This window comes from Typha angustifolia, chromosome 10 (assembly GCF_048772165.1).
Source record: "Typha angustifolia cultivar Huaian chromosome 10, ASM4877216v1, whole genome shotgun sequence".
In the NCBI taxonomy this organism is placed as follows: Eukaryota; Viridiplantae; Streptophyta; class Magnoliopsida; order Poales; family Typhaceae; genus Typha; species Typha angustifolia.
This window is the reverse complement of record NC_133248.1, coordinates 7,511,524-7,524,211: the sequence shown is the minus strand read 5'-3', so window position 1 is coordinate 7,524,211 and position 12,688 is coordinate 7,511,524. Positions and strand designations below refer to the sequence as shown.

Below are 12,688 nucleotides of genomic sequence, written 5' to 3'. Positions count from 1 at the left end.
CCCTTACTTTGGGCTGGGTTGCACCTAGCCCAAGCTAACTTGGATTGGGGCTCAACCCAACCCAAGCCCTAAGGCTAGGTCGCAGCCCATCAAGAAAGTGCTCAGCCTACCCTAACCTCTCTACCATCTCCTCGACCTAGCCTAGACGAGGAGGAGAAGGGAAGGGGTTATCGATAAGCATCACTGTTGGCAGCTAAGCCAGCACGTCAATCAACAAGACTAGCCGAGGAAGGCACCTACGGTGCTGACTAGTCAATGGAGGAGCCAATGACCACTCACAATCCAATAAAATGCCCTAACGGTGGGTAGGTAAGTCGTTGGCCCTCTCGATCGCCGATAACCTCGACCACCCCCATTGGCACCCACCCCTTAGCAAATAAAAGCTAGCTGAGGCAGAGCCCAATGGCTGGAGGTGGTCAACAGTGAGAACCACTCTTGTCGAGTTTGGCGGTCAGGGCGAGGGGCCGCCTAATGGCTCTGGTCATGAGGGTACCAAATGATGCCATCGAGGGCATCCACATGAGGAGGAGTAGCTTTTCTATTAATCGAGTAAGGGTGATGTTGGTGGAGGATAGTCGACAACTAGCTCATAAACCACCGAAGGGAGGCTATAGCATCCACTGAGGCATGGGATGGTTCACAGAGGACACCATCAACACAGGAACACCCAAGGGAAGCTAATAGGGTCGGTGCGCCAAGGCATGAGGTCGTTGGCCGATCGGATTCCTGGGGAGACCGAGAGGAGGGGGAAAAGTCATGGTTCACGTCAGCTGATCAGATTCCCGACGAGATTGAGAGGTGGAAAAGCTGCGGAACGTGCCAACTGTTTCGATTCCCAACAAGATCGAGAGGAGGGCTCGTTTGAAAACCGGGTTACTATATCGGGTCGGGTCAACTTTTGCCATCTCTATTCATGCTTAGGCTTTTCAAAAGTTCTTAGGTCATAATTAATTGTTAGGGAAATTTGTGAAGCAGAGTGGAATCAAAATAGAAATTTAGGTTTTTTAGGTAAGATTTTAGAAGCTTCTTTTAAGATAATAATTTTCCCACTAAGGTACATATGGATTCTTAAATTTCTAGGATATAATGCCCTCACAATCAAGTTTCCAAGAAATGTACTTCGAAGGAACTTGAGGACCAACTACCAACCTAAAGATCAAGAAGAAAATTGAAAATCAATGCTTTTGTACGAAGAAAGGATGATAAGAGTATGATTATTTTCTTTTACTTAAGATGCTCTCTTTCTCTTTATTTAACGAGTTTTATAAGATGAAATAGACATCTCTTTGTAGTATGAGAGATCCCATTAGAAATGGCACATTTTGGACCAAATAGAGCTGATATTTCAACCAAGAAAAACTGTTCTTTGAAAGTCATTCGAACATTGGATAGAATTTGCTCTCAAGAAAATCTCGTTTGGATAGCTTAATCTTATTTGAACGGATTCAAATCTTATTCGAACGGATTTCATACAATTTTTTCTGCAATACTATTTTTTCAATAAAATAACCCCATTTAAGCATATTTTGTTTTATATTATTTACGAAAAATACTCTACATTAACAGAGAATAATCAAAAGCGATTCTAGCAAGACAAAAAATAGAATACCAAGAAAAATATGCTTGTCTAAGTAGCATTAATGAAAACCCTATCTAGGCACACCGAATCCCCCCAATGATGGATAATAGACCAAATCAAAGAGGATTTTGAGAATTGCCTTTTTTTTTGTTGGATTGAAGAGATGAAAACTCATCTAAAAAGTTACATCTCGAGAACTACCAAGACCCTCCATATCTCTTACAATTATCTCCTTTAAACTCATAAAGCAAGGAGATCCCCTCCACTTCATCTAACCTCCATCGAAGTTTTCCTACTGACCCCTAGCTACCCAATCCGCAGCCCGATTTCTCTCCCTAAAAATATAACAATTTTTACATCCAAAAACTCTACTAACATCGCGCAACAGCTAGTTATCAATCCGTGCAACTTTCACAGACTAGGTTCTTCTCCTCTGAATACCTTGACCAGCGATAGCACATCAGTCTCAATAATGATCCTATTCCACTTACCTAGAGCTTTTTTTAATCCCATCCACATAGCCTAGGTCTGACAAAGCATGGATGAATCCTTTGAGGTAGCCTTTGCAATTGCCACGAGGAGAAGCCCCTTCTTATCTCTAATGACAAAGCTAGCACCCCCTTGATAATCTTGCCCATCAAAAGACCCTTATGTATTGATCTTCACCCACTCCTTAGGTGAAGGCATTCAGCTATTTGAAGTTGGTAGTTGTGGTGGCACTAGTGGAACTTGCTATCTTAACACATAATATAATATTGTATTATTGATAGTGTAACACCCAAACTCTAAACACGTGCATGGCACGAGCCCACACGACACGTGCGTATCACCTGACCATTTAGTTAGATACTGACAATTAAATAAACCTGTAGCAACATCATAATTTTATCCATAATATCTAAACTAAGAATAACTTAAGTCTAACTGTTAACAGCATACAAATAACCCTACATGGGCCATACACAGGCCACAACACATCATCAAGAGCTTTTCACAACTACATATACACAACGGTAGTATATACATAATTATACAAGTATAATGTCACCTGCTAAAATATAAGACAAGGATACAGATACACTTTGGAGGATGTCCACTAGTACATCAGATAAGATAACTCATCTGGCATATAACACTAACCACACTCTATTTCTCACTCATCGGCAAGACATCTAAGGGAGTATCTTGCTCCCCTCGTTCACCTAGATTTTTGGAAAGGAGAAAACAAGAGAGTCATGAGCTAAATACTCAGTAAATAGACCTTACCCCGAATCAGTGAAGTCAACTAGAGAATAAATCAAGTACTGGATAATATGAATCAGAAAGAGTATCATATCATGAATGAGTAAATGAATGTGTCCTCAATAATACATAAATGAAATATAGATAACATGTCATAACTGATAAGAATACATAATTCTCAACATTGAATAAACAGGTCACTACGTCATATGATCATCATAACTCTCTCTCAAATATGACCATGACAATGCTATGATATCAAATGCAATCATATATGATGTATATTGACCACTTAATAATCAGGTAATCAGATGATAATAAAATCCTATGTATTTCTCAACATCTCAGTCATCAATGTCAACTCTATATGTCATCATCATACTAGACCACTATGTAAAGTCAACACCCGGTACCCGGTCTCAACATCATGCCCGAAGGCTTAGAGCATACTCTGCCATCCGCAAGGAGTATTTCAAATATAACCATACCCTGCCATCCGCTAAAGGTATCAACATCCATCTAAATCGTGCACCCTTTTAGCTGATAGAAATCTCGTGAGGATAACTCGCCACATATGCCCTAGCGAACGACATGTGTCCGAATGTTTACTGCGCACACAAACTAACGACTTCGGACATAAGACCAACAGGATCACGACTATGTCGAGCAATCAATCATCTACTAAGCACGTCCTAACCCTCGCGCCCACTTGGATATCCTCACGCTTTCTATCAACTATCCTATCAATCATATTTCATGCTTTCCTTCTAAATGACAGATCATATGCATATATCCAGTACGATAACAAGTCAATGCATAACAAGAATTTAGGTGGAATATGAATCAAGAGAAAAATGATGCAATGTAGTCTCCAACTATATAGTCAACGCATGTATACTCATGCTAATCTATTACATACATACCCATGCTACAAATCAACTAGACATAACCTTACAATAGTATAATTATCTCTCATCATCTCTATTTATCATCATCATACTTATATCCAAGATCAGCCTAATTATAGGTATGATAAAAATATGCTCGATTGTAATCATTTCTAGATAAAGTCATATAATCATGCTGGAGGCCAAATCATGCATGTATATAATATATAATATATCCTAATTTGAGAAAGGAGTCTAGGGGATAAGACTACTCACCCTACTGCAAATACCAAACCACCACTCGTTCACGCTGCTACGATAACGATTAAGCCTCGATAACTAAGTCCACAGGGTTTTGAAAGGGGGGCTGGGATCTGAAATTATTTATAACAAATATGTCGGTCTTTCTATTAATTAAAATTAACCCGACAAAAAGATAGTTTCTTGTTGTAATTATGTACTCTTCATTTCTATATTTGTTTTGTTATTTAATAGTGTATTTAAATAATTATATTATTTAATAGTGTATTTAAAACTAATTATCTGCCTATTATTCTCCTTGATAATTAAGAAAATAAGAATTAAGTTACTACAAATAATTATGTAAGAATATACGTACATAACCCTAATAATTACTATTACCTACCTAGGATTAAAATAGTAATTTATATTGCAGGTGTTTTGCTAAACATGATATAATTAGAATTATTAATAACTATGATATAATTATATTTAATTTATACAAATTAAATACATTAACTTAACTAAACTAATTGAATAATTAATAACACAATCAAATATAATTAGAAATAAAAAATGTGCACATATATATATATATTTATATTTATATTTATAAAAAAACTATACATAGTGCTGGGCTCAGCCCAGCGCGATGTGCTGCAAGGGCGCTGGGCCGAGCCCAGCGCCTTGCCCTGAGCAGTCTAAGAGGAAAGAAGGGAAGAAGGAGGAGGAGGAGGAGAAGAAGAAGAAGAAGAAGAAGAAGAAGAAGAAGAAGAAAGCAGAAGGAAGGAGAGGGTTGGGCCGTGGGGGAGGGGTGCGGCCGTTAGTGGCCACCCAGCGGTCGGCCTCTCCTTGACGTCTCAATCCTCTGGTGGTCACGAGAGGAAGCCGACAAAGAGAGAGAGAGAGAGAGAGAGAGAGAGAGAGAGAGAGAGAGAGAGAGAGAGAAGAGAGGAGAGAAGTAGGGAGGCTCACCGGCGTTAGTGGAGGTAGCGACGGCAACGGTAGGTCGACGGAGTGATGGCGGTAGCGGGTAGAGAGAGAGAGAAAGAGTGTTTGAGAGAGGGGGAAAGAGAGAAAGGTGAGAGAGAGCCCGTAAAAGAAAGAGAGAGAGAGAGAGGAAGAAAAAGGAGAGAGGCGGTGGGGAGGGAGGCTGCGGCGATGGGGCCCACTATGCCAGCTGGCTCGGCCAGGTTGGCCGGGCTAGCGCTTGGGGCGCATGGTGCCCTTCCCAACTGCCACTGCATGGCACGAAGCTATCGTGCCATGCAGTGAAGAAATTTTTTTTTTTTACCTTGGGTTATTATAGATAGTGGTAGTACCCCCATGAGTAGTCTTAAGAATATCTCATGCATTCGTGGCAATTTACAAGTAGAAATTTGACAAAATTCATCGGAAAAAACCTAGCTGAAAATGGTATTTATCACTTTACTATTCCAATCAGTTTTCTTATAATCAACTTTATCCCAAAGACCAATAGGTTTCTCAACAATTTTCTTATCTACTTCATGAGTAGGAGGTTTTCAACCCTACACTATAGACAACAAAATCTTTTCATCTAAATATTTTAAATATGCATGCATTCTTACCTTCTAGTGGAAATAGTTTGCTCGATCAAATAAGCAAGTCTAATGGAAGAAAGTGAGGATTGTCTATCCCTATGAAAATTCTTCACCTAGAGAATCTCTCTAGGGTAACAGTCCTGCTTTGACACTAATTAAAAATTATAATTTAAATACCCTAAGAGATTAGTCTATGACACGTTATTTATTAAATAGATATGAAAGATAAAGAATGAAATTATAATCCCAAATATAGATTTTTATATGAAAAATCCTAAATTGGATGAAAAATGAAAGATCCAAACCCAGATCTAAACTAAATACTAAAACTTATAACAGTTACAAAAATCTTATAAATCACTTGCTAATGTGCATGACTTAGTTTGTAATAATCTTACTTGTTAGACACTTTGATGCATCAACTCTCATAACCCATTTATTGACCTCAATAACACTTACGAATGTTACTTGAGACGTAATTTTTTATAATTTGACGTAGATGCATTAAGTTGAGAGCAATTCAATATGTTTCGTCCAAAGTTGTTATGATTATCTAAAATTATCTCAGAAATAATAATGGACGAGTATCTACGGTTAGATTAAAACTCATTTAAATGCCTCTTCATGAAAAAAAAATCCATGTAGCCCTAAAAAGTAGTCCATGAAGTTACCAAAATTAAGATATAAAAATCAAAACAGTAGATGCATTCAAATGCTAAGGGTAGGTGTTTGAGTGCCAAAGACAAAAATCGTCTACTCTTTTTCATAATTTCTATTCGAACTAAACTTTAAATTTCTGTAACTTAAAAAGTCTCTTTATTTAAAACTGCTCTAAATGACGTTTGAACAACATCCGAGAATTTTTTGGTCCATTTGGAATTTTCTTCGTGAACCTTATAGCAATTTGTGCATATGCTTATACAAAAATTTTAGACAAAAGTTACATATTAAGAATATTTTGAAACACACTTCACATTGCCAACTGTATAAAAATCTTACATGATGATAGGCCATGTCCGCATGCTTGATTGTCTAACCATGCTAGTGACATCTTGGCCTGCCAACGTTTTACATCATTCTATTTTCATAGTATCTCATATTTCAAAGTTAGTTCACACTTGGCTTGATCTAGTTATTCAACAAATAATTCTCATTGTCATGATCAATAAACATGGCCGAAAGGGGCCGTGTATTTTTTAAATACATATAATTTACTCTAGATATATAGATATCCTTCTGTAAATAAGAAAAATTATAAAGAGCCTTATATTCTTCCATTTCTATATAAGGAGATCACTTGGTTCTACTTTAGTAATAAAAATGGAAGAAAAAATAATTTTAATGTGTATTATAATTTAGTATTATTTATTCAGGAAATACCCTATTTAACATTTTTGCTTATGCCTTAGAAATGTTGAGCCTGCCAGTAATAACAAGTTATATTATTATTATTATTATTATTATTATTATTATTATCAAGGTCAATAATATTATTTTCGTCAATAGCAGCATCAGTATCATTTCTTTACATATTTCCCTCTCTTCATAGAGATTGTGAGGGCATATAAGTGGTTGATGTAAATAAATAATAGGCATTGAGGCCAACAAACTAGCATATAGAGTTCATCACTTGCATGCACTCACCAACAAGGTCCATAGAACCACCTCTTCTGAACGAGTTCATTTAGTTCATAAGGGGTATTCTCAGTATATTTTCCTTATTCGTTTTTTAAAATGGACCAATTCGATCATTTAAGATGTTAGTCAAATTTATCTGCAATTTCTCAGAATCTTTTCTTTCATTTCGATAATAAAACCTAGTTTCCAAAATCATGAAATGATTCTTCCATCCCTCTCTCTTGAAGTCTATATGTACTATATATGACTTCTGCGTCTAAGCCTTCGTTGATAAAATGGCAAGACGTACGCAATAGCCCCATTCTTCTCACTTCTTGCATGTCCTAATCCATTTTGGATTCTTTCACCTTTTCTTTCCCAATCATTTTCTTCATAATACTTGATGGCAGGGAACGTATCAAGATATGTATAGGTTGTTTTAACAGTAGAAGTGTGTGATTGCTTAAATCTTGATTGACCGTCAAGATCATATATATTTAGTTTAAGATCCACCTTCTCTCTCTCTCTCTCTCTCTCTCTCTCTCTCTCTCTCTCTTTTCTTGATTGCTTAGAAATGTTTCTTTTTTCTGGTGCAAGAAACATATTATATGATTAGATGTACTGATGTCATTACAGTAGTTTGCTCATTTAATTGTGTGGAACTTGTTCACAATTTCAACATTTCTGAATGAGCAATGATGTTCGTATTCAAAGTTGGATTTGTTGCACATCAATGTTTCAGGTTTCTCATACCACAGTGGCAGTGAGTTGTACAGGTATATATATAAGATTATTCAACTTCCTCTTTTGTCTCATATTTGATTAATCATACTCATTGAATAAGATTCATGCATTATTTGGCAACTTTCTATGCCATGTTTTGCATCGTTAAATTTATTTGTTCATGAAATTGTAAGGTTGTGCCATACACTGGGAGTTATTTTCTTGGTGAGGTGGATTGTGTCTTAGTGCTACTATCGTCTAAATTTAATTTCACGGAAGTTGTTCAAAGGGGCTCTCTCATCTACTATTTACCTATCGGCTCTAAGAAGGAAAAGAAAAAGGTCTAATTATAAAAAGATTCATGACATTCCTTTGTATGAACTTGGATTTCTTTCTCTCTGATATATTCTGCTATCTTTATACAGTCAAAAACAGTAGACGAGAGAGCCTTTTCCTTTGAACCAATTTGGTGGATTAGACCAAATTATCCACTGAGCACCAAGACACAATCAACTCACCACTGAAAATAACTCGTGTTTGCTGTCGATTTATAAATGCAGTACAGATTTGACCGTAGTGTATATATGGCACAAAACATACAATTTAAATGAAACAAATAAATTTGAAGAAGCAAAATATGGCACCATTTATATCCTTAGAGTTAAACTTGCCGAATTTAGAAGATGCATGAATCTTACTCAATGAGTAAGATTAATCGGGTACGGGGTACAATAGAGGAAAATGAATAAACTTATCTAGTAGGAAGTGAATGAATGCCTTAACCAATCTTCTTACAACTCACTGTGTGTGGTATGAATTGAAAAACCTGAAACAAAACATTGATGTGGTGCAAATCCAAGTTGTTTACTAACTAAAATTATGCTATTCGTCCTCTTTATAGTGACCACCTTTCTTCACATCTCCCTTGCACTACTTTTTGTTCGGCATCTCTTGTAGTCATAATTTTTGGCCATGGACGAGACTGGCAATGATTCCCATGATCATGGCATCGACCAAATCCCGGATACTCGACCAAGAAACACCGGCCACCGCTGCACCCACTCGGAGATCATAAGCCTCTCCGACGGCAATGACAATGACGACGACGAGTTGTTCTTCTTGTTGAAAGATATGGAGAAGTTCAACTCTTCGTGTGAGGAAATTTCCGGAGTGCTGGAAGGCGAGCCTTTGGAGCCATATCAGGGGGAAGAAGCGGCGGCTGTAGGGGCATCTGCTCTTTCTCCTCCTCCTTGTTCGAGGCTGAGGCACCAACATGGCCGGTCTATGGATGAGTCTTCGTCTTTTAACTCCCAGCTTCTCAGGTTAAGTATGCAGGGCCTGTCTCCGGCGGAGACGAGGAAAGCCATGTCAGTGGAGAAACTTGCTAACATTGCTCTTGTAGATCCCAAGAGAGCAAAGAGGTTTGATTAATCTATTATCTATGATGATATTGAGGAAAATACGGGCATAGACTTGTTTCTGTTATTATTTTCTAATCTTCATGTCTATTATTATCGATCGAGCTATTCCACCATGACAGTTAGATACTATTAGTTCGGTAAAAACTACCATTATTATGTTCATATAATCCTCTCATCATTTTTTTTTAATTTGCTACAAGTAGCTCCCCTTTACGTCTATGTCAGAGTTTTGGATAGATAACTTCTGCTTATACAATCTCAATGCCTGCTTAGATATTCTACTCGGATCTATAACTGAAATACCTGGTTATATATTCAACCACAATCAATCCTTTTACATCTACTGCTTGCAAAATTAGTAATACTATTTTGAACTTGTGGTATTATGTGACAGGATGTTGGAAAACAGGCAATCAGCTGCAAGATCAAAGGAAAGAAAAATACAATACAAGGCTGAGCTTGAGAGGAGAGTGCAAGCTCTGCAAACAGAAATTACAATGTTGGCAACTAAGATATCATTGATAGAGGTATAGATATGTATAATTAATAGATCTTAGAGCAATTCGGATCGAAAGCTAAACTGGTTTTACCTTATTTTTTGCATGTTTGTCCTAATTTTTGGTTTTCTTTACGAGAGAGGGAGAACCCAATTGAAACTTTGATTTGTCATCACTTTACTTTTTGGATGAGAAGGAAAAGATATGCTTTGCATTTAATACTAGTTTGATATGTAGAACCGAACTAAATATTCTTTGAAGAAGAAGATACTGTTTCCTTTTTGGCATGTAATGATAGAGTCACACCATCGGACTGACGGCTGAAAATACTGAGCTGAAGCTGCGACTGCATTCCGTCGAGCAAAGGATTTACTTCCAAGATGGTAAAATTCTACTGCTCAAGTATTTGCTAATCTACCTTTTTAATTAGTAAATTCTCCTCTTTTCTAATGTATGCAATGATCAAATATATTATATGATCAAATCTAACCTTATGTAACTATATGCCTTTTGTATGTCATATGCGGAATTGGCATGCTTAACATATTGATTAAGGTTTATATTTGTTTTACAACGTGATCTGATTTGAAGATCTTCTCTCCTTATTTGTTCCTGCAGCGTTGCATGATGCTCTGACAGAGGAAATCAAGCGGCTAAGGATCGCAATGAGCGAGATGGCATCAAATGGTGGAGCTATGCCTATGATGAACCTTGGAGATCGAACCATCATATGATCAAGAGCTAGCTGCAGCCACTCCAAATCCTTCCACAGCATCAACTCACACTGTAACAAGACACTGTACTTGCAGCAAGAGCAGCAAGCACGCACCTGAGGATGAAGGAGCTAATGACTTTTTAGAGAATATAAGAGAGGAGGGGTGAGGTGAGATCTGATTACATCAATGTGTTCTACATGGACTGATGGAAGATATATAATGAAGGTCTAATGACTGCTTATAATTCACTTACTTGGGTGTAGTTAATATAATATTATATGAGCAAACTTAAAACAAAAACTCGACGGATAACCTTTATCTAGTGGATTGAAAAGAATGCAAGCCAATCTTCTTCAGCGGAAACCGCAACATCGATGTGCAGCAAACAACCCAACGTTGTCTACTGACTAAAATTATGCTGATCATTTTGGTCTTCATTCAAATCCTTCACCATTCGTTCTCTTTACATCTCCTTGGTAAATTGAGGGGATTGGGTTTCTTGTATTAGAATTAGCCATGGACGAAACTGGCCATAATTGCATGGTCATGGAATTAACCAATTATATATGCCGGATTTCCCACCAAGAAACCTCCGCTACCGCCGGACCCACGCGTGGAGATCATAAGCATGGAGGGCCCGACGTCGCTGGCGGTGATGTTCTTTTGTAGACCTAAAGGGGCTAGCGAAGAGGTCTGGTTAATCTACTTACTATATTTTTTTGTTTTCCTTTTACTATTAGGATTGTGAATCCAAAGCCTATTAGAAAAGTACTAATACCTTCCTTGTTCGTTTAACCCTAAACTTAATTGAACTCTCCTTTCATCTGATACGAACATCTATAAATATGAAAGATTAGGAGGTTCCAGTATAACTTGAGAGAAAGAGAGAGAGAGTAGAAGCTGGCGGTGTGATTCCGAGAGGTCACTTTAATTTTATCTACGTAAAAAATCTTATATCTTTCTGTGAGTTTTTTTTCTTCTTTTCTGTATTAGTTCTTGTAAATTAACTGCATCACATAGGTAATTAATGCGTTAACCTAATAAAAAGAATGATTTCGGTCCTAAATTATTTTCCCTGTTCAGTGTGACAGAATGTGGAAGGGAAACAGAAAGCCATACAATAAGGCTCAGCTTCAGCGAAGGGCACAAGCTCTGCAAGTAGAATCCACTTTATTATCAACTCAGTTAATGCAGATGCAGGTATGAACAATAGCTCTTTAAAATAAAGAAAACAAAGATAAAGCTAGAAAGATTTAATAAACTAACTTTTTGGTTTAATCATACTTACATCTGTTTTTTTTACACTTTATTGGCCTGCAATTGATAGAATGACATTATTGGACTGATCGCTGAAAACAGTGAGATGAAGCTCTATGTGCAATCCATCAAGCAGCAGATTCACTTTCAAGATGGTAACATTATATATATATATACATATTATATACACTTGAAAACCTTAATAAAGGTTTGGATTCTGATTTGATGATATTCTCTCTTTTGCAGCTCTAAATGATGCCTTGAAAGAGGAAATTAATTGGCTAAGGATTGCAACAAGCCAGATGTCGTCAAATGATGGAGCTGTACCCATGATGAACCTTGGAGAGCCCTCATATGAAGAGCTGCAGCAATTCTATCATCACCATAGCCAAGGGAGGCAACTCCAGATCCTTCCACAACATCAACTCACACCAGAAGGGCATAACCCGCTGCTGCAACCTACACTCGATTTGCAGCAACAACTGCAAGCACTTGGAGACCTGAGAATGAAGGGTCCGCTGGTTTCTCAGACTACGAGGCATGAGAAAAGATTTGATCATAACAACAATAATGGCTCTTACAACAACTAATGGAAGATTGCCAGGAGAGTAGCTGCGCAAAATTCAACCATATTCTAGCACGGACCTCCATTTGGTTTTGTTCTTATCAGCTAATAAGTTCAGACTGCTAAATGTTTCTCGTAAACTAATAATTAATTTTGCTTGATCTTCTTAAAGTAAGTATGGTTGGTCATGGCTATGTAAGCTAGTTTCATTAAGTTTCTTGAGTTATGGAGCTTCAAACAAGATGAAAAAGACAATGTCCCCGGGAAAAGGCAAGCAAAAATGTTCGTCAAATAAAAATCTGCTCTAGAGATGATGTAAGTAAAATATGTTTTTGAAGAAAATCAAATTTGTTATAGAGCAGCAATACTCACGGATATAAAT

At 37.2% G+C, this 12,688-nt stretch overlaps 1 protein-coding gene across 1 annotated transcript; it reads left to right on the top strand.

The window, feature by feature from the left end:
- Positions 1-8,822: 8,822 nt before the first annotated feature.
- On the top strand, positions 8,823-12,331 carry LOC140768419 (transcription factor RF2a-like). The gene is made up of 5 exons (XM_073108683.1): positions 8,823-9,271; positions 9,666-9,798; positions 11,568-11,684; positions 11,812-11,896; positions 11,988-12,331. The coding sequence occupies exons 1-5, from the start codon at positions 8,823-8,825 to the stop codon at positions 12,329-12,331; spliced, it is 1,128 nt and encodes a 375-aa protein (XP_072964784.1).
- The last annotated feature ends 357 nt before the right edge of the window (positions 12,332-12,688 follow it).